Source organism: Ischnura elegans, chromosome 5 (assembly GCF_921293095.1).
Source record: "Ischnura elegans chromosome 5, ioIscEleg1.1, whole genome shotgun sequence".
In the NCBI taxonomy this organism is placed as follows: domain Eukaryota; kingdom Metazoa; phylum Arthropoda; class Insecta; order Odonata; family Coenagrionidae; genus Ischnura; species Ischnura elegans.
In genome coordinates, this window is record NC_060250.1 from 57,825,688 (window position 1) to 57,849,075 (window position 23,388).

General features: G+C 38.1%; 1 protein-coding gene across 1 annotated transcript; it reads left to right on the top strand.

The window, feature by feature from the left end:
* The first annotated feature begins 119 nt into the window (after positions 1–119).
* LOC124158929 lies at positions 120–22,494 on the top strand. The gene is made up of 9 exons (XM_046534353.1): positions 120–353; positions 445–679; positions 5,872–6,204; positions 6,328–6,422; positions 6,767–6,836; positions 15,615–15,776; positions 18,676–19,953; positions 20,453–20,757; positions 21,439–22,494. The coding sequence occupies exons 1-9, from the start codon at positions 346–348 to the stop codon at positions 21,605–21,607; spliced, it is 2,655 nt and encodes an 884-aa protein (XP_046390309.1). The 5' UTR covers positions 120–345; the 3' UTR covers positions 21,608–22,494.
* The last annotated feature ends 894 nt before the right edge of the window (positions 22,495–23,388 follow it).

A 23,388-nucleotide genomic window follows, 5' to 3' on the forward strand; every position in this document is an offset into this window, starting at 1 on the left:
GCGGTAGGTGGTAAATCATGGGGCGGGTACAGTAGACGCTATTTCAGAGCGAATAATTAGGTTAAAATGCTGTAAATTGTTCTACAGCGTCACGTTTTTATTCCAGCCGACTCATTTATAGTGTAATTGTGATATTTGCGGAGTAACTCTGACACAGCCTAGTGATCAGTTCAAAACTTAAGCGTATGGCGTAACCTATTGATTATATAATGTTTAAATCATGCGCGGCTTGAAATTTTTAATCCTAGAGGTGAAGGGAGGTAGTTTACACGTCGTTCCATATTTTAACCGCTTCGCATCGTTTAGAAGTGTGGAAACAATGAGGTAGAAAAATAAGCTGATACCATGGCAAAGTAAGTGACTTGTAAATTGTTCAGCCATAATTTGCTTGTATTTCATTGTTTTCTGAAGACTTAAATAACTTGGTGGATTTTTTTCTTGCAGGGATTTCAATATCGTATTCGTCTACGATACCCAAAGGTGTCAGAAGGAAGACGATGACCCTCAAGATGCCCTTCTTTATTTTCATCCAGGATGGGTGAGCGATCAGCAAAGAATAGCCCTTGCTGGGCAATTAATGGGAGCTGCCCACTTCTTTCTATCGACCTTCAGTTGCCCCAAAGTATTAACTCTCCAGCGAGGAAAGTTCGTTGTTCGGCAATTCGGTCGATACATTCTGGTGAGCATTTCGTTTTTCTGCATCCTCTAGGATATGTATTGCGTCTGTGGTAATATCTTGATCTTTTGACATTTAATCAAAAATTTTGGTGTAATTTTCCTCGGTATTTCACGAGTAAAAATATTTTTGAAATCATCTTGCACCTATGACTGTAACTACCAATTCTTCATGAGCCGATGATAATTTTTTCTGTCATCATGAGCCATACATTTTTGCCTGGTGATCAATTTCATTGAGGGTAATATACTTTAACACCGAATGCGTAGCAAACTTCTGCATTAACTTCTGAATCTCTCCCAAGTATGGCTACCAAAGTACAGTCTTCAACATAACAAATTAACCATTTAGGCCTGGACAGAAGGCACACTCTCAAAAGCTCTTCTGGTATGGTCTTGATGTTACAATGCTGCACCTCCACTTTATGTTTTAAAGGTCTGTTTACTCAGTACATAAACCCATACAGGTGTCTTAATAATGTCGTAATGAATGAAAAGGTGAACGGACATGAAAATGCAGTGTGTAACCACCCAACTTGTGCGAATGCATAAACGGAAAATAGAACCTATTCTAATTTGGTTGATGCATTTGCATATGTTCCTTTCCTGTCCACAAAAATCATTCATGCAAACAGACATTAATTTTTACGTGTTGATATATCGTGTAAACAGGCCCTGAGGAGGTTCAATCATACAGGCCTCAACCCAAGGTATATGGAAAGAAAGGGTTTTGGAGGGTGAGAAAATCACCCATTCTGTGGGTAAATGCTCAAAAGTTGTCTTAGTGGAAAAGATTGTGAAGCAGACTTGGTTGAAATTTCAGAAACACATGACCTTATTAATGCAGGAATTATCTGGAATGACTCACTACCATTTTTGCATTGCACATGTTTGTAACTTATTATCTCCGAATGATGTACATATCAGTCATTTTACATTGTGGTTTGGAGTAAATAACGCACAAGAAAATCACTTCATTAATACTCCTATTGATTATGACATACTTATGATTCTTACTAGGTGGAAGATTGGAGAAGAAATAATCTTTATGATACTAAAATCATGGATTACTTTCAGATTTATTTATTTTTATTTTATTCTCAAACCACCAAATACAGCTCATATTGGCCATTTTACATCGGGGTATTCAACAAATTTAACAAGTAAACGTACACAAACAACCATGCCCTGGACAGGGGAAACCTACCCAGGTGGTACTCGAACCTGCGACCCCTTGTTTGGCAGGCGAGACATTACCCTGCCACAACCAAGGCTGGCGAAGGCCAGATTCAGATTTTATTGCATGTTTTGAGTGGAAATTTGCATCTGATTGAAACTTAACGTGGTCCCTGAATCACAAGGCCTTTATAATCCCTTCAATCGAACTTTCCATGACAACAGGCTTCCAGGTGGAGAAATCTGACCAATTCCATTATAATTTTTACTTTTTAAAATACACAATATAGCAGCAAATTATACCTTTATAGCTTCTTTATATCGTTATAGTTTATTCTTTATCAAATGGCAATCACTATGGTTTTTTGATCAACTTTCTTTACAGCAGACTCCCGATTATCCGGCTGAGGTTTATCCGGGTTTCAGATTATCCGTGCATGATTTCAGGGTCCTTCGAAGTTTTCTGCGATCTTTATAAATAATAACATCGGATGCAAGATCAACAAAATATTTGCATTTTTTTAAATACAATGCTACACCGGGCTTGTTATTTCCACTAGAATTCCCTTCTTAAAGTGGAATTATTTTATCTACTTGCTGACAAGGAATGTTTCAAGTTTACTTGGACGTTTGCTCTAACATTGTAGACGACGATCAGCGGCAGGAAAAAAACTCCTGATTAATTTTAAAATATTCTTCAATGATTAATCTAGAGAAATGTTGTGATCTTTAATTGTTTATTCCATATCGTAAATGTGCAATTATTTCCGTGGCCTCGTATGCGGTTGAATAGAGCCCACTGGAACCGATTTCGTCGCACTCGGGTATGTTTACGCTGTTACCAGTCAAGGCCAAACTGGAGAGGAAGAGAATAATAGAAGTGAAAGCAGCAGGGGAAGTGGAAGTAGAGATAGTATGAGTCATAGCCCGGCACTCGCCTGCGTAGACAATTTGCCTTACGCCCGTTTCCTATAACCGCTACTGCACGATGGTGTATTTGTGTGCCGATTGCCTTCACGGAAATTCTGTGCTCTTTTCCAAGCATTGATGTGCTGGACTGGGCTCTGTGATTAAGGATACGCGTCCTGCAGCAGTTGTATCCCAGGCAACTTGTGCGAGACGCAACAACTGAGCATGGTACCTGTTAGTGTAGTTTCCGACGTGCAGTGGTTTCGAAGCATTCGTTCAAACCACTTTTTCTGACCCCGTGACCTTGCAGCCACGGGTGTGTGGTTTTCGGAAACCAGGTATTATTTGTAGCAGTAGGAATACGAGTACAATCACGTTATCACTGCGAAAAAGATTGCGGTCGAGGAGAGAAAGCTCTTAACGATTCTGCAAAGTAATCTAAACTTATAGACTACGTGCATAAGTAATAATAGATCGTTTGATATAGGTAAATTATGAAAATGACAGGAAATCAAAGTAAAGTTTAGATTATCTGTGTTTTCCAATTATTCGTGCCGGCTCTCCCCATCATTAGCCTGGATAATCGAGAGTGTACTGTAATTAATTGTAGAAATTTCACATATTTTGAGAGGTATACAAAACAATGGCTGCAACTGAAACACTACAGGAAGGCAAGCAGACATATTAATTTGTCCTTATGCTTGGAGCTAGTTCATCGTCAGCTGTACGAGAAGGTTCATTATTTCATGGCAGAATGTGCTACAAATGAATAGGGGGCATAGTTGTCACTTCCTCTGGGGCATTCTTTTTCAGGGTAAGGTCCATCTTTCACCACACTAAGGTGGTCCATTTTTTTGACCGGGAATGTTCATACATGTTGGGGTGACTTGAGCTGCTAGTACAAATGGCAATGTCAGGGTTCCCACACAATCTTGAAAACCTTAAAACTGTGAATTAGCCGTGAATTTCATATACCATGTAAAAACCTGAAAAAAGCCGTGAATTTCATCATAAAACCTTAAAAATATCTCAATCTTGATTTGACAATTGTAGAACAATTGACAGATTAATAGAAAAACGGATATTTTGATCATGTTTCAAGGTCAGTCACGTGCAGATATGGCCACAGATTTATCTGCACACATATATTTTAAGCGCAATTATTGGTCCGTGTGCCATGATGACACATTGACCTTAAGCCTGTATCAAAGCCGGAAGACCGGAAATTAAAGAGTTCATAACCCTTGCGAAAATTCAGATATTTCTTCACATCCCTACTCCCTCCATTTTCCCACTCGCAACCCTTAGCCACCCCTGAATTTTGCTAACGACAGGTGACATCATAAGAGATAGCACTTTGATTGCTATGTTTGCATTCACGGTATCTGTTGCATTTGTTAAATTTTTAGCTAACGTGAGCCGATGATTGTTACGTGATCAATATTTCTGCCTAAAATGGTTTATCTACAAACCGTAAATTTGAAGACATTTAGACCGTGAAAACCTGGAAAAAACCGTGAATTTTATAATTTAGGTTGAGTGGGAACCCTGAATGTGTAGCATACTGCAATCAAGAAATTTCCCATGAAGTACAGTTAAAGGACACTGGGAAGGTATCCAGAAAATAATATTTGGATCCTTGGCCAGTGGCCTGGAAAGAGAAGTGAAAAATTTTTTGTGGTGAAAAGAGTGTACGAATTTTTTATTTAAAGACACACTTTGGATGCGAATGAATGGAAAATTGAAGGATAGAGTTAAGCTTCAGGGCAAAAAAAATAGAAGAATCAGTAAATCTATGATATAATGGCATATTTCTTTAGCTTTAGTATTCTGGCTAATCTGGGAGGCTGAGTGGGTAATTATCTGGAAAAAAGATAGCAATGAAGGGAGGAAGCTTCAGTGAAGGCAGTTTGATTGTAAGTAGGGAGGATCAAGGGTTTGTGTTCAGGAAAGGGGATAATGTGGAGACAGGTATTATTCCCTGATCAGACGAGTGGCATATATAGATCCTCTTTCTGAGGACCCTTAAATTTGTCCCCGAGGGGACTACCAGTGGTTTGGTCTCAATGGAGAGAGTAACCTTATTGGCGAGGAGTGATTACGTCTGTCACGACACTTAAGCAATATTTGTCAAACTAAGTGAGGTTATTTCAGCCCTTCAGGTTTGTTTCTCTCTATCTCCAATACTCTTGGGCTTATAATTTTTTAGCAATAATTTAATGTTGTGGATCGATTATGGTAGGTGTGGGCCAAGATATTTTAAGATCAGGTTAGCACGTTTAAATAAAATTCCATATGATATATTGTATTCAAATGTATACAAATAAAAATATACATGATCGAGGCACAATGGTAAAGTGTTTCTTTATTTTCCTCATTTTGGGGGGGGAGCTTTGCCCATCCCTTTGTGCTGACCATGACTTGGACCATGTGTAACTCAAACAAGGCAAGGACTATCCCTCTCCATGGTTGGGGGTATATGAGTACTGCCCTCATTTTCCCCTCATTTGTGAAGTGAATTTAAGGAGCCAACCTGTATGAGTTAGACTATAGCAAGCAGTAGTTATAACTTGAATTTTCAATGAACTTAAGAGTAGATGGCATTATTTTTAGTTGAAGGGTGTAACAGGTGGCATATTGACAGAAAAATGTTTGTATGGTCAACAGAATTTTATTATTAACGAACCTAGTTTGTAAATAATTAGAGTTAATTTAGGAGTGGGAGGGATACAAAAAGATCATTTGCAATACATGCATTTTTATTTTGACAAGCCATGGAAATTTCAAGCTGCTCCAAAATGTCGAAAGTTTTCCCTTTACATTCTGTGTGAAGAACCATGACATTAAAATCACACCTGTGTTTACAGTCTAGCAAAGAATGAGCTGAAATTTTTTTTTCATTAAAAAATTAAATTTTGTATCTTAATTCACGTTTCATGCATGATTTCATGTCATTTTGAGCTTTAAGTTGAGCATTTCTTGGTCATTACAAAGACCCCCTCCATTATTGCCTGGGTCCTTTACTTTGCAGCTCGTTTATGGTGGCCTATGTAATTTGTGCTATTTTACTCATTGCAGTAAAATTGAGTAAAATGGGATTTTTCTGTCTAGGCTGTTGGAACTGACAGTGGCACACCAGATTGGTTGCTCCAAATGCAAGCAGCTTCCTTGGAATCCACCATTGGATTTTATCACAAAGATCTGGAAACAATTGCTCTAAATGCTGCTGCTTCCGTCCCAATGCCATCTTCACCTGGTAATGGCAGTGAGGACCATGATCAAGAAGCTGGCAGCTCAAAAGACCTTACAAGGCAGTCAGAATTGGAGTACGAACAAAGAGCAGCCCTGGCAGAACGTTTGACGCAAATGCTTGATGTTTATGTTCCAGTTCTCCAGTGTGCATCAAGTCCCTTCTCACATGTACCAACTGTGCTCCTTCCCAAAGTAAGCTTGCACTTGTATCTCGTCAGTCTAAATATGTAACCTAAATCCTACATTGTATTTTACACAAATTGTAATTATGTATATACTTTACTATGTCATTATAATTTCTTTAATCTCTTTCAGAGTGCAAGCAATACATTCCTTGAAGCATTCCATATCCTGCAGTGTTGCCAAGCAAAGAGCGGAGTTTTAGGTGGTGTTATATTGTATCAAAACAAGTAAGTTAGTAAAATGTTATTGGTGGTATGCCATTAACACAAGAATGACCAGGTACGGTCAATGTACCATCCCCATTTTTCTTTTGCGCACCACTTAGTTACAGTCCAATTTGTGAGGTTGAGCTTTCTTTTTTATACTTCCATTATTTTGGGAAGAATAATGCAAGCATGAAGTATTTTTTTGAGGTCATGCTTCTCATAATGAGCAATGCTAGCTTTTACCTACAATGACCACAAGCCGTTTTCACCTCTGTACATTTAGAGAAATTAATCCACCTAAGTTTGTAGTCCAGAGCTGGTGGTAGTTAGATTTTAAGTCTAATTTACATCTTTTAATTTTTCAGGGTGGTAGCTACACAGTTGTCTACAGAAGTTACTAAAAGACTGGTTTACACTGACCCATTCCGAATTAAAGTAAGTATAAGAAATTGTTTCAGACAGCCATCTATTGAAGAAAAGTAATTTTTCTCTAATCTTTAGTGGTTCTTCATTTTATTTGAATTTAGCCTAGATACATACTAGATTTTTGAAAATTTTAGAAGTATGTATGTATGCATTGTTATTTTTTATAAAATGCAACAGGCATCCAGTTATCTATTGAAATTGAGAGTAAAGTGAAAACAGACAATGGAGTAAGACTTCTGGTCCTTTCATGTACATTTTTATTGTAGTTTCAGTAAACTTTCGTTATTACATTAAGTTTTCAGGTCCGTAAAACCGGAGGTTTGTAATAACGAATTTCATGAGAGCATTTTTATAGGAACCATCGCAAGGAAACATAACTTTCAAAAATTCCTTGTCTCTACAACCTCCTATACTTAAAGTCACGCTGCGGAATAGCTTCAGAGTCATGTGTATGATATGCGCGATTAAATTATGCACAAATCCATTAAGTCCTCGACATACGAACAAGATGCATTCCAAGACCTTGTTCGTAAGTGGTCGAATCTGTGCAAGGCATCGGAAAGTATGGTTATTCTGCAGAATGCAATACTGCGGTATAATTTTGTGTTAACTCATGATTGTGGCGAACTAATCCAGCTGAGCGTGCGACGTGGCTGGAGCCAAAAAAAATCGCTGTCTATGGGAAGGAAGAATAAGCAAAACACTGAACAGTTCATGACTTAACAACAAATTAATTGATACTTTGTTCAGACTGTGCCCAAAGTGCGAGTTCCTCTATGCCACACTGTATCACATCGACCAACTTCATAGGCGCCAAATTTGAAATTTTGCATGCTTGAAATTTACCCATGTTTTCCTTGCCATACTTTCTGTATGTCTTCTGTAAGGATTGTAATACTTGTAGTTGTATGGGGAAAAGTGTAGGAAAGGGTGGGAAAAGGAGAATAGGAGGGATTGGGGGACCAGCTTAGGATCTGACTATAAATCCAATGTAAGTTTAATTGAATGATGTATAATGGGTGCTCCACTTTAGTTATATATTTTACAATATTGTAGCTTTTGTTGAATTCTTATTTCTGTAATTCTGTTTGCTATTACGTTTGTGCCATATGCCAAAATTAGCCCATGATACAGCTTGTTTCAGTTATTTAGTGGCCTTATATCTATCGATCCTAGATTCATTCTATACATATTTCATTTTCCAAGTTAAAGTTAAATCCAAGTTGAATATTGAAAAAAAAACTGTGGTATGCTGCAACAGCAAATTCATTGAATATTAAAATGAATGAAAATTGGAGGAAAAAAGATGGTACTAGAGGGAAATGTTAGTTATGCATGCATATAAATGCTTGTACATTGCTATATTAAATAGGGAAATATCTACAACTCATAAACATTATGTCACATTTAAAATACTACATTTATATTTAGCACAAAATACTATGCAAGTAATTATTTACATAGGCTTTGGAAAAACTGGGAAGAGTTGGCCAATACTCTTGCTCTCCGAGGATAGTCCTTTATTTTGGAACAGTGGAAAAGGCACTACCCAAGTAACATTTTTGGTTGGCCCTCTGTTGGCAGATGGTGGGACACAGCGGTTGGCCCATGGTATGATTTGGCCACCTCGCCAACCGTATCCCAACCAACGATTCCCCAACGATGGGCCAACAGAGCATTACAGTCGGGCCTTCGTATTCCCAACCCAAGGCCAACAAATCTCCAACCGTTGGCCCTTTTAAATTCTGCCATCCGTTTCCCAACAAAAGCTATATTTTACTGGCATTTCTCATTTTTATAGAATGAGAGTTAAATTAATTTACCTTCTCACTTGATACAATACCGGTAGATAGAATCTTTACCTTTAACTCCCTATAAATCAAAATTAAATTAAATACATTAACAATCAATGCTATAGGACAAAGTAAGGTTACAGTGGTTAAAAGTGGAAAACAAAAAATCAATATCAGTTCAGAAAGTCCCCAACTTTTATTTTCGCAAATTAGGACAATTTTTATTAGGACAAAATTAGGAAAATTTCAACAGCACCTTTCCATATTACAATATGGCACACACAAAAACTGTCCATCTTCTTTGTAGGGCAACAAAACACACTTAGATAAAATCTGGGTGGACTGCAATTTGCATCCAGGTACTAATTTTATCACTACAAATATACCAATGGTACCACTTCGAAGAGGTAAATAAAAGAAATCCTCCTTAATTTCAAACATGTCACACTGCAAGATGTACACCCCTGAGTTATTTATTCCTATTCTCTGGTCTTCGGTAACGAAATCTTTAAGTTTAGTCCATTTTACTCAATTGGATTAATAAGTGCGAGATTTAGGGATATTAATAGGAATCACAGAAACACTGATTGAGTATAATAGTTGATGCATTTTCCATAAAATAATAGTAGTGCAGATGTTATTTAGGTTTACTCATACAAATTCAATCTCATTCTCTTCAGAGGGGACTAAATCACTCACTTTGTCCATTGAAACACTGTTTTCATTAAAACTTCCACGTATACTAGATATGCCACAATCTGAAAAAAATATACATATCGATCTATCTAAATTAATGATGAAAAGTTTAAAATTCCACGAAACTATCTGTTTAAGGTAACATGATTTTAGGAATGCCAGTTTTGTAAGACTTACCAAATGAGGTCAATGACTTATTTTTGTTAGAAGCACTCGACTTATTTTATTTAACTGCTATCACAAAGACATAGTGAATGATTAACATATAAAAGCAATCCCTAACTGTTGTATCCAGGGTGGTAGCCCTGTCCCAAGGATAAGACATGTGAGGACGGGGCACGCCCGGCAGTTGTTGGCGGGACTACGCCATGCGTTGTATCGTGCATAGCCCAGAATTAAAAGTTTATTTCCTAATGGACTCTTGTGTTTTCCTGCAATAGAACAATTTGGCGACGAGGACGGGATATTTGGAGTCCGATACTGTCGTGGGTTATGTGTCGTGTGGTTGAGGCTTTACGTGAGTTTCGGGAAAAAAAAACTGATCGGTCGACCGCGCCTGTGGTACGTGCCATTCTGTATCTTCACGGACCTATTGCCTAAATATGAGTATAGGAGTTTTTGATCAAAGTGTTGAGAGCATCTCGACCTACCTTCTGCGCCTAAACAGCTATATGAGGACATTACGTCCTCCTGTTGAGGATCTCGGCAAGAAGGATTTCTTAATTGGTCACATAGGAGGGGCAGCATTGGAGAAGCTAGCTGTGAATCTTCACCCTCTCACACCGGACCAGCTGACTTACGAACAATTAGTGGAGGAGCTTAAGACCATATTTACACCGGTGCGCTTCTTTCGTGCTGAGAGGCTGATCTTTCAACGTCGTGTTCGTGAACCCAATGAAAGTTTTTCGGAGTATGCCCTGGCGTTAAAGAAGTTGGCTGCCACCTGTGATTTTGGGAACAGTATGGAAGATAGATTAATTGACCAATTTCTGTATGGTCTTAATAGTGAAGAAATAACCACTAAATTGGCTGGCGAAAATGTTCCTTTTAAGAGATTCGTGGCCAAAGCGTGCTATATGGAAGGATCTGCGGAATACGCCAAAAGCACTGGGGATAGTCCTGCCTCAGTTTCGGTAATTAATAAGAGATCTCAACCTCACTGTAAGCCATTATCACCAAAGAACATTGTGAAATGTTTTAATTGTGGAGGGCCTCACTATGCTAACTCATGTGACAAGCCTTTGAAGTGTACCCATTGTGGCAAGGACGGGCATTCAGTGAAATTCTGCCGTCAAAAGAGTAAAGATAAGTTCAAAATGAAAAAGATGGTAAAATCCGTGCTAGAACAGACACCAGAGGAATCTAGTGACGAAGACTGCCACAGGCATGTGGGGTTGTTGCAGTTGCATCAAGTGCAGGGAACCCAACGAAATCGGCGCACGTTGACTGTTCAGATTAATGGTGCACCTGTAACTATGCAAATAGATTCGGCCGCAGATGCATCCTGTGTAGGAGAAGATATTTATAAGAAACATTTAAGCCACTTGAAGTTGACGCCCACCTCTATGTTATACAATTGTTCCAGTGCCCCCTTATCATTACTCGGCGAATGTCAGGTTAATGTTATGTTTGAAGGAATTGAATATGTGTTACCTCTGGTTGTGCACAAAGGGAAGTTTCATTGCTTGATGGGTCTTCCGTGGCTAGAAGTGCTTCCTATAAATTGGTACAGTCTTTTCCCAAAGAAAGCTGTAAATGTGGTTGCCAATGGTAAAACTGTGTTAGAGGATCTTAAGAAAGAGTTCCCGTCTGTATTCTCTGGAAAGCCTGGGCTAATCAAGGGTTATGTCGCCCAGGTTGTATTGAAACCAGATTCTGTACCAGTTTTTGTATCTCATAGACAAGTGCCTATTCCATTGCGAGACAAGGTAAGAAAAGAGTTGGAAAAAAATGGTTGAACAAGGGATTTTGGAGCCCACGACCAACACACAGTGGGGTACTCCAATTGTAGTGGTCCCGAAATCCAATGGCGAGGTGAGAATCTGTGGGGATTACAGTTGTTCAGTAAACCGTTGTCTGAGTATGGATCATTACCCACTACCACTGATAGACGATTTGTCTTTACTAAAAGGTGAGTGTTTCTGTAAAATTGATCTTTCTCAGGCATATCTACAGTTAGCCGTTGGTAAAGAATCACAATCTATATTAACTTTGAGCACCCATGTAGGTTGTTTTAAAGTAAAGAGAATGCTGTATGGGATAGCTTCTGCGCCCGCTATTTTCCAGCAAACCGTTGAAAAAATCTTACAGGGTATTCCTAACTTATTTGTGTATCTTGATGATATTCTTATTTATGCTGAAAATTGGTGTGACTGTTCCTCTGTTTTAAAACAGGTATTAGGGCGATTGGCCCAACATAACATTGTCATTAACGTACCTAAGTGTGAATTTTTTGTTAACAGAGTCATATTTTTAGGTCATGTGCTAGATTCTCATGGGTTACATGTTGAAGAATCTAAGGTTAAGGCTATTGTGAATATGGGTGCGCCTTCAAATGTGTCTGAGTTGAGTAGTTTCCTAGGAGCTGTCAAATTCTATTATAAATTCCTCCCAGATGCATCTACTTTTATGGAACCCTTAAATAAACTATTGAAGAAAGATTTCCCTTGGTCTTGGGGTAAAGAACAAAAGGAAGCCTTTGCAAAATGTAAGACAGCCCTTAGTAGTAGCCAGGTACTTATTCCTTATTCCCTTAAGTTACCTATTAGACTAACTTGTGATGCCTCTCAAGTTGGGGCTGGGGCAGTTCTATCTCACATTCTCCCTTCAGGGGAAGAGCGCCCAGTGGGCTTTGCCTCAAAAAACTTTTACCTCCACCGAACGCAATTATGCTCAAGTGGAGAGAGAGGCTGCAGCAGTAATTTTTGGTGTCACCCATTTTAACAAATTTCTTTGGGGGAGAGAATTTGAACTGGTTACTGACCACAGTTCTCTCACAATAATTTTTGGGTCAAAGACTGGTGTCAAGCCCCTCGCTGCTGCACGTCTTCAGCGTTGGGCAGTATTACTGCATGGCTACAGATTTAAGATTGTGTATAAAAAAGGGATAAATATCCCTCATGCTGATGTTTTAAGCAGACTTCCATTGGCAGATGATACACCAGTGGAGTCTCCTGAAAATGTAATATGTTTAGTTAAGACATTAGGTGTACCTTTGAATGCCCAGTCGATTGTGCTAGCCACAGAAAAAGATCCTGATTTATTAAAAGTACGGATGTACATCCAGCATGGCTGGCCCTCTAAATGTGATGATCTGCGGTTACAACCTTACTTTAAGAGACAGTTAGAACTCTCTATTAATAACCAGTGTGTCACCTATGGTTCGAAAGTTTGTATCCCAAAAGCTCTACAACGTGATGTCTTAAAGTTGTTGCATGATCAACACCCAGGAATGAGTAAAATGAAAGCACTTGCTCGTGGTTATGTCTATTGGCCCACTCTTGACCAGGACATTGAAATTATGGTAGCTTCTTGTGAGCCATGTCAACAGGTCCAAAACTCACTTCCTCAAATACCATTTTCTCCTTGGGCATGGCCAAAATCTAAGTGGGAGAGAGTTCATGCCGACTTTTGTTATGTAGAAAATAAGACATTGCTTATTGTGGTAGATGCTTATTCTAAGTGGCCGATTGTTGCAATTATGAAGGAAACAAGTTCTTCTGCAGTAATTGAAAAACTTGAGTCCATGACAGCTGCATATGGGTTGTTTAAAGTGTTTGTCTCCGATAATGGCCCACCTTTTCAGTCCCAAGAAATTAGTGAGTTTCTTACTAGTATGGGTGCCAAACATCTGTTTTCTCCCCCATACTTACCAAGAGCAAATGGTCAGGCAGAGAAAACTGTGCAGCATGTAAAACAGGCTCTAAAGAAATCGGTGCTTGATAAATCATGTGAAGTATTGTCCTTGCAGCGTAGGATTAACAAATTCCTAATGGCTTATCGTACGACGCCACACACTGTAACTAAGATAGAACCTGCAGAGTTATTCCTGGGGAGGAAGCTTAGAACAAAGTTGTCCCTATTAAATCCAATGAGCATTGTGGAAGACCGGGTGACTTCCTGTAATGAGAAGGTGGCCTCCAAACATAGCACTAAATTACCGGAATTGAAAGAGGGTGATACGGTGTGGACACAGGGTGTTAAACACAATGTAAAACAATGGAAACCTGCGACAATAGTAAAGCAAGTGAGTGCCAAGTCCTTTGATGTCTTGTGTGATGGGAAACTAAAAAAAAATGTCTCCCTTCAATTCCTTCGTCCAAGAATTGTGTCCTGTGAAGATAAGAGAAATGAGTTTACCCCACCTGCTAATGTCAATACCGAGGAGGTTGCTAAAATCCCACTTCCCCAAAATGATATTTCCGAGTCAGACAGTCCAGGATCTGCTACCCATGAGAATACTCATGAACCCTTGCCTAGAAGCCCTGTATTGGCTAAGCCTTGTTCTACTCCCTTGAGTCGCCCATCACGAAAAAGGCAGCCACCAAAATATTTGAATGATTTTCTTATGTAATGTATCTTATGTTTCATGTATTTAATTTTCATGTTTGTAAAGGGTTATTTTAGTGGAGGGGAGTTGTTGTATCCAGGGTGGTAGCCCTGTCCCAAGGATAAGACATGTGAGGACGGGGCACGCCCGGCAGTTGTTGGCGGGACTACGCCATGCGTTGTATCGTGCATAGCCCAGAATTAAAAGTTTATTTCCTAATGGACTCTTGTGTTTTCCTGCAATAGAACACTAACAACCAAAACTTGTTTGGTTGTTAGGTTGCTAGGGAACCATGTGAACCGTATCCTGCAACGTATGCAATCGTAGTATACATCATCGTGCTTATTTTCGGCCCATATCGAACTTCCATCGGTTAAGTTAGACTCGAAACAGACAGATCTTATAAGTTTACAATTTTTCATGTGCCCTCCGGGATATATATACTAACAAGTTGCATTAAAGAAGCCTCCACTTCTTGGAACCATATATGTCAAATACGTTGAAGATCTTGTCGGAATTTTGTTTGCAGCGCTCATGGCGGAAATTGAGGAAATGGTATGATGTCCCAACGGTGGCCCAACGATAATCCATTTCGTAGGGCCATTGTTGGGGATTTCCGTTGGGCCAACAGCATAAACCGTTTCGTTGGGCCAACGAACAATATCTGCGTTGGGCCAACAGCGGAATTTGGTTGGCATATCCACCCACAATGAGCCAACCGTGACTACGGTTCCCCAACAGAGGCCCAACGGTCAATGTTACTTGGGTATTGCTAATCCATTCTTTAATTGAGATGATTTACGTATAATATCATTGATCTAAAGCAGTGAGCCAGCCTTATCATAGCTTGAAGACTTTTTTGCAGTTCAGTTTGTGTCTTTTACCCTCTTAGATAAGAACCGTAGGCCAGGAATTATTTAGTGACTTGCACCTACGTATATGCAGTGGCATAACTATGGGAGGATGAGGGGATAGATCCCCCCACGGCCTCAGAAAAATAAAAAAAATATTTAAAACCAATGTCTAGTTTTGACATATAATAACTGCATCTGCTTAAAGTTAAATTTTTATTGCCAAAATTATGAAAAATCTATTTCCAGGTGTGTAATTTTTTTAAAAATTTCCTATACCCTCGTTGCATGAGGGGCGGGATCGCCACCCGATGCCATTCCATCACCCCAAAGCATATTCCTAGTTATGCCAATGCACCTATGACATGCACATATGAATGCAAAACTTCGATGACCATTGTGTGACAATCAAAATAAACAACAATTGGTCAGCTAATGTCAAATTAACCTTTTTTAAATATTCTCACAATATCTTAAATAAATAAAAATGGACAAGAAAATGCTTTTTATCATATTGATTGACGCTTTCTGCAAACTTAAATTTTCGTTTTTAAGCCAATTCGATGTACCCTTGACAACAATAGCTCTAGTTGCTGGCACAGGTATCTAATAGAGAACCCACAATCTGTTATAGAATAGCCCTGATAGTTACCCCAGTTGATAGTATATCATTATGTATTTTTAATGATATTTTTCCGTGACTTGTTGAGAGCTTCCTTTGTAATGAAAGTTTTAGATCCTTGGGATGTATTCTACCTCAGTTTTTGATTCTGTACGAAATTGAATTCCTACTTAATGCTGTGTTTATCAGCACAAGGCATATTAGTAATGTTGTATGTTGAATATTGAAATGTGCTTGAAAATAATCGTGGAAAAATTATTTTTCTTAATATTTCAGTCTCCAGCAGAAAGTGTGTGTGGAGCATTTAGACCACCAATTGGCGTGCAGCTACTTCGTGTGTATATTAGGGGCCAGGAGCTGAAACGTTTGCATTCATTGGTTGACAGTGCTCAAGAGTCATTTTCGTCAGTTTCCTCATTGCAGCCTGCCCCACGAAAGGTGAAATTCTTGCACTATTTATCCTAGTTATTACTGCCTTTGCAATTCAGTGGAATCAGTCATTTCATATGAATAATTAGTGTATTGGTCATCCCACTTCAAGTCAGCTTACATTGTCCCTTTGGGTTTCAGATTTAGATGAAAATCTCTATATGGGTCCTTATTCACCTCAAACTAAATAACCCGAGACTGCTAGCTAAGAAAATGTCGTGTGCATGTATTTTTATGCACATTTTAATTTTTTTCACATTTTTACCATAAAAAAAGTTCCTCTAATCATATAATTCCTAAAGTTTCTCCACTCAATTGTTGTAGAGCCATTAGAAAATTTGTGGATATCTCATGGTCTGACTCGTCTTTCAAAGCTGTGTTAAATCAGTGACGAATCATCAACGTAGAGTAAAAATCCAGTCTGTCCTAATTTTACATTACCGGGTTTAAGCCCATTTAGCAATAATGCTTTTCAAAGAGTTGGATAGTTTACAACTATTCATTTATGTCGTCTTACATTGTGGTAATTTCACTTAAAATGTGTTTGATCAAAGTTAAGAGGAGATTACAAACAAGTAAAATAAACATACCTAATTAAGGGCAAAGGGTAAATCGTGATTTTTTTGGTCCTCATAGATAATCATATGTCATAAGCTACTCAAAATAAGACAGTGGCGGATACAGAAAAAACTCAAGGGGGGGCGCAACATATCTTGAGTTGTCTTTACTTCTATCGTAATAAGAGATGATCAAGTCATAGGCAAAGTATAAGAAAATTTTATTTAAAGTGATTATAAACATGTAAAAGACAATGCCATCTTATTCATTTTAAGGTATCATTTGGAATTAATGTTGTGAAAATGTCCAATGATGGGCTTATAAAATATTGTGTGGGAATTTTGAAAATTTAAAAGAAATTTTAATTGTGTTACACTGTTTATAATGGGATTTTATTCATCCTCTAACATAAATTAACTTGATGTTATTTTCTTTCTGGAACAGTAAAAGATGTTTAATGAGGACCCTCAGAGACAGATTTTGCACTTCTTAAATTGCATATTTTTGAATCAGGGTTGTATTAAGATCGTTGTTTTTGGGGCTGTACATTACTTGTAAAATGGTATAGAGCTGCCCAGAGACATTATGTTGCCCCTGGGAATCTCACCCATTCCTCTCAGTATTAAGAATGATTGAGAATGTATTTTGGGGCTCCACTGGCACAACCTGGGGTAAACTGTCCCCTTTTACCCTTCTGGGCAGCCTTGAAATGGTAACCTCCAAGGAAATAATGTTCTACCACTCCCTAATTGCAAGATAACCTTTGTAGGAAAGAACTTCGTGAGACACAAAAATGTTTGTTGTATGGAATACACTGGAGTATTGTGGTATGCATAATCACCAGGAGGTTCTTAGGTTTACTATAAAATGTGTACATATTGACTTTTGCAAAGTTTTGCATAAGCAAGTAGAATTGTTGTGATTATTGTTCCTTGAAGAACATTATATCTATGTAAGCAGGACATAATACACTATGTACTTAAATAGGTAAACCTTACAATAGCAATGAGCTAATTTTGCTGTAGCTGTCATCTGGGTAACATAACTTCCAGGGGTATATCTAGGATTATTTTCTGTGTAAAACAAATGGTTTAATTTTTGCTCTAATTTTCCATCTTGGCCGACTCTTTGAGTACCTTTTTTCTGATGATGCTGACATTTTTAAATCAAATTATCTTAAGATAGAATTGGGTATGAAATTGGAACAGTAGCAATGCCAAGAACTGTATTGTAAAAAGCATTGTTGTAATAGCCAGAGTAGAAGTAATCAAACCAATCTGTATCATGTAGGTCAGATGAGGGTTGCTGGAAGTACTTTTCAAAGAAATCTGGGTGCTGGATCCTCACCATATCCTTCTTTACCTTGATATTTTTTGCGATCCTTGTTTAACCAGACATTCATTTTGCTGCTATCCCCAGTGCCCTTGAATTAGATCCCCATCGGGTCCTTCCTTCTGATTCATAGTGACTACATATTTTGGGTGTGTAGCTGTATTTAACAGAATACTTTCAGGGTATTTTTGTATAAATGACAACATGTGCTTGCTGTGTTGGATCCTCTGGTGTGAATGAAGAACATTTAATTGTCCTTTGTTAATTATTACTCCATTCTTTGTTTACTATGCATCACCGCATTCCTCTGGTTAAAATCTAATGAGTTGGTAGCTTCTAAAATTTTAGTATCCATATCTCGTAAATAGCTGTGGTCAGTTGTTTTATAGCAATGTCGTTCCCGTGATCAAATGATTTTTTTGAACTTGGATTTAGCATTAATTTGAATTTCAAATGAGTGTTTTTACCTGCACTCCTATATGCATACATTTATGTACCTGACCTTCTTCATATTCCTGGATTTATCAGCAATAGGGGCTTTCTGTACAGTTTTTTTTCATGGAAAAACTCAGTTGAGTTTGATGATAATATAGCCCAAATGTTCCTTTAATGAAAAAAACTGATGAGATGATCTTAGAAATCAACCATTCTTTGTTCAAGAGACATGAGAACACTTTTCATAAGTTTTTTGTTCACGGCTGGGATTAGGGTTGTAAAGGGTTAGCAGCTGGTTTCATTGGGTGGGGTATGACCGGTATGACTTCAGGTTATTAGTATTATAAAGGGGGAAAAGAGACATATTGTTAGAGCTTTTTTTCCCCAAGTACATATATAATTGGAATATTTTTATCATAATTATCGGAATCGGTACAAATGAATATTGCAAAGTGCTTTATTGGGATAATTGAGTTTATTGTGAGCATTTTTGTGAAAAATTGCATTCAATCAATTCAATGTTACTGAGATTCCTAATTATATTGTGAATATTGTTGTTGACGTCAACCTTTTTCTGATGCAGGTGTCGGTGCCAAAGGCACTACCTAGCAAGGAGCCTCAACCAACCATGAAGCGAGATCCATCTCGGATATTGAGTGTTTTAGAGGAAGGGGAAGGTGAAAATGACATTGGTGGAGAGTCACCTATGCCAAGGAGGAAAAATTGGAGTAATGGTAGTCCTGGTCCTGTCAGTCCAAGTAAGGTTCTTCTTGAGCAAGTGATTTCTATATGCAAAGCTGGCCTTGCTGGAATTTCTAGTCAAAAGAGCTCAGTGGATGAGAGGGAAGAAGAAGCCAATGACATTTCCCCCATTCAAAACAACCATTTCTACAAGGAAAGAAGCCATAGCTTGGATGATATGAAGGTTAGACCTTTTCCCATGCACCACCATGCATTTGGTATTCCAAGGCATGAGTTCCTCAGTAGCATGGAAAGTGGTAGCCCTCAAAAGGATGACCTTGATGAAGAAATTGTTGGCAAGGGGTCATGGCCAGGCAGTAAAGGACATAATAGTCGGCTAGGAAAGAAAGTTTTCAATACAATTACAGATCCATTCTATCCTGTTTTTCGCTCTGATGGACTGCCAATGTCACGTGCCATGTTTGATGAATGCATTGAGATTCATTACCAAGCATTGAAGCATGACAAAAAGACTCCCGAGTTGAAAAATCAAAAAAATGTGGCCAAAAAGGTCAGCGAGAAAAAGAGGGATGTCAAATTCTCAAAGGAGGTAGTGGCCAAACCTGTGCAAGCTGAAGTATCTGAAGCAAGCTCAGGGTTATCACCAGTAGAAAGTGTAGATAGGTCAAAGCAGGAACAGTACAGACGCTCACTGTCACTGCCAATCAAATCATTTGCTTTGGATGGAGAGGAGTCAATAGAGAAAGATGAGAAGGCCCTCCAGAGGAGAGCTAGAGCTGCATCTGAGTGTCCAGGGTTTGTGCCAACTCCTGGTCCTGAGCAAACCCCACTAAGTCCGTTGTTGCTGCCATCTGGTCTCCCCATCCCTCTCAACTTGGAAAAGTTTGCCAGGGGGCCCATACCAGAGACTCCAAAAGATTCTGAATCTGGTAGTAAAGTCCTGGGCTCATCCTCAGTCGTGTCCACAATTGCTGCGAAGTCTTCGAAAGGGAGTGCTGTTGGGAAATTTAGTAAGGAGAAAAAACTAGTGAATGGGGATAATGCAGTAGATGACAAGCTTGAAGCAGTTGTTTTGTATGTTTATGGCCAACATGATATGTCGCTGATGCTGATAATGGATGATGGCCGAGAAAGTGATCCAGAACTTGTTCATTCTCTGGTGAGTTACGTTTTCTTTTTCTTTTTGATTTATTGAGGTACAAAAGATTTTTTATTGTGTCTCATGAGATTTGATGTTTAGTTTTCTCAGCATATGTAATAAGTTGTTATCTAAATTCAGTTGGAGATTGCACACATAACATCCCATTATGTACTAACTTATTGCAGAGAAAAACTTAATTGTGAATTATTTTGTGTTTAATTGGTTATAAATGGAAAAGAATTTTGCAAGTGCATAAATTTTCTTTTTAGTCAATCAATAGAAAGAAGCTGTTGAAGTGATACTACCTCATAAGAGTCAAAATTGAATTGGCCATTAGATTTCTTCTGGCAGTTAAGTATTTTGTTGAGAATTACAATTGTATTCTTCTAATTACTTATGATTGTTATTTATTATGAATTTCAACTGCCACAGGTATCAGAACCTTCCTCCATAGCAACATTTCATGTCATTTAATGTTCTCAATTTTCTGAGATGTGTTCCTTTTTGTTCTTTGTAGTGGGAAATGTGTGAAGAGGGTCTTGGGGGTTTGGAGAGTCAGTTGGCACGGTGCTTGGAGCATCACCAAACTGTTGGCGGGGCCAGTGGGGGTGGCATTGGAGTGGGGGAGATGGGATTTAGTTCAGGGCTTGGCGTTGGTGAATTGGGGGAGGGGGGAGCATACGGTTTCTTGAGCTTTGATCCGACCGGTGAGACCCTGCAGTGTGGCGGCAGTCGTCCTTGGGGAGCACCAGAAGCGGAGGTTGCTCAGCAGCTACATGCTCACTTCCGTTCAATGCCAGGTCTGACCGAAGTTGTTGTCAGGTAATTTAACTTTTATTTTTTATGATTATTCCGTGAAAACCACTTTATGAATCTTTATAGTGACTCTTGAATCGTGTAAATTGGTGGAAAAGGGTAAAATAATTGATAGGATCTGAAAAACAAAAACGGGGGCAATGTAAAATCCAGGAACTAATAAGACTTATTAAGTTACCTTTGCTTCTGCCAACACTTGTTGTCATTCCATCTTTAGCCACAGTCAGTCAAAAGCACTGTCCGTATAATATCTTACTGCAATATTTTTCATATTATATCTGGTATATATTTTAATGCTTCTGTGTTGTTCCACCAGTTAACACGTTGACTGCCATGTCAGTCATAGTGACCAGCCATGGAATGACAAAACCAGGGGTGAACCAATAGTATGCAACTAATAAAAAAACACAAGTATGTACGAAACATGTACAGGAAATATGTTCTAAAATACTGTGGCTGTAATTGTGTTAATGAGGCTGATGATTTTGGTAACCATGGACAGTGGGTTGGGAGAAGTTGTGTTTTTTATTTTTGGGTAATTGATGTGTATTCTGCTTAATTAATTTCTCTGCTTTTAAGTTGTAGGGCCATCGACTAACTTATTGAATATGGCAGTGATTTTTAATCAACATTATTATTATCATCTGTATTTACAACTGAAGATATATTTCTCATTCTCATATACAGATGTGAGGATTACACAGTGTATGGGTGCCAGTGCTGTCGCTCTGAGGTTTTTTATCAACAACCAGCAGGGAACAAAGCAGGGCTGCCTGCACCATCTGATCTAATGGGTGTGGTACCTCTCAAAGCAAGACGCCGACTTGAGAGGGACTATGGTATAGTTCTTCTGTAGAACTGGTCCAATTTTCAAATGCTTACATTTTTGTATGTGTATAAAGCACTTTCCCCAAAGATATTTTTTTAGAGACACCTTAGCTAAACACGTTCCAATTGGCTTTTCTAGCTTAGATGTCTTCATGAAATACCTGCTAGGAATACAAGCATTGTTCCCATGACCTAATGTCAAGTTATTCTTTATTATTGAGCTCAATTTCCTTATTAGGACTCACTCAAGTTATTTTAGATATTTTGTTGTTGAATGATTTTATTGACAAAACTGTATGTGTGCTACTTATGAAACTGGCTGCTGTGCAGTGTTCTTGAAAATTTACTATGGATTTGTAGGTATTTTTAAAATTCAGAGCCTACTAGACTACTAATTCAAATATTAGCTATAAATATTTTGCTTATAATTATTAAAAAATGTGTTAATATTCTAAATGCTTCTTAAAAGCTGCTGAGTATTGATGAAAGTAATCATTCTTGTATTTAAGAGGCAGTGAACTCATCTTGCTTACTCCGTGGTAGTGGTATTGCAGTGATACTGCAAGCATGTAATGTTTGTTATCGTGGTAGTGGTTTTTGTATTTTAATGTCGCCATTGATGTAGTTCCTCAAAAATAGAACTAACTTTTTTTGTTAAGGCTTGTGGTATTAGCATTTTCTTAGGAATGGTGGTTATGGTTCAAGGCTGTGCATTTTATTTTGAATTGTTTGTCAATTTTTATGGTGACGATTGAAATGTTTTTCAAGGTCTCTTTTAAACATTTTATTACTATTAAAAAGTTCACTGTTGCTATACAACTCATGCCATAGCAATCAAATGTTTGTAATTTGTACATAGTGTGTTGTGATTACATTATGTTATTTATTTCTTTTAATATCTCCATGAAACTTTTATTTTTATCAAAAAGTGTAAAATCTTTATAAATATTTTTATTAAACCTAAGTGAAGCATTGTGCTTTATTTCATTTCAATGTATTTTGAAAGACTAATCTATGTTTGATTTTCTTCATATCCTCCTGTACTTTAATTTTTTTGTATTTTCATGTTCACTCTAATTCTACTTACCATTCCACATGATGAAAAACCTTTTAGCTGATGTGAAATAACCTAGTGAGATGGTTTGATGAATACATATGCTTGTTCTCCCCTGTGGTGTGGCATCACACATATGTGGATGAATTTTCTCTTTTAAATTTTCCACGCCTTCATAACACTTAGGTCCAGATTTATGAATAGGTACAAAATCTGCCATCTTCCATTGGTGGGGAAACACACCTAGTGTATAACTAATTTAATAGAATGGTCTGAGTAATTGCAAGAGAGGCAGTGCAGTAACAGACAAATACAGGAGTTTGACTATGAGGTCCTGGGGATAGGTGGAGAGGAATCTTAAAAGATACTGAAGTACCTCCTATGGTTCAATATTGAATTGTGATAGGGGGCAGTGGTGGATGTGAAAGAATGGTTATGAGAAGTAAGGAGGTTTCATACAAATAACAAACAATATAAAAAGAATTTAAGAAAGTAGAGGGCCTATTGGAGCTCATGGCATTATTGGTTACGTAATAATCATTGCAAGGGATGAGGGAGTGATTATGGGGACAATTCCTAAAATTCTAAAACTCTTTGGGGGGTTTAAATAATGGATGAGCATGGACCATATGCATATTACTTTTGGTCTCAACCTATATGAGTCTCAAGAGTGTCGGCTAAGCTGGAAGAAAATTGGCCAAAAGTGTTCATTTGGAGTGACCTTGTGGTGATGCCATTCTCGTTTTTTTTTAACG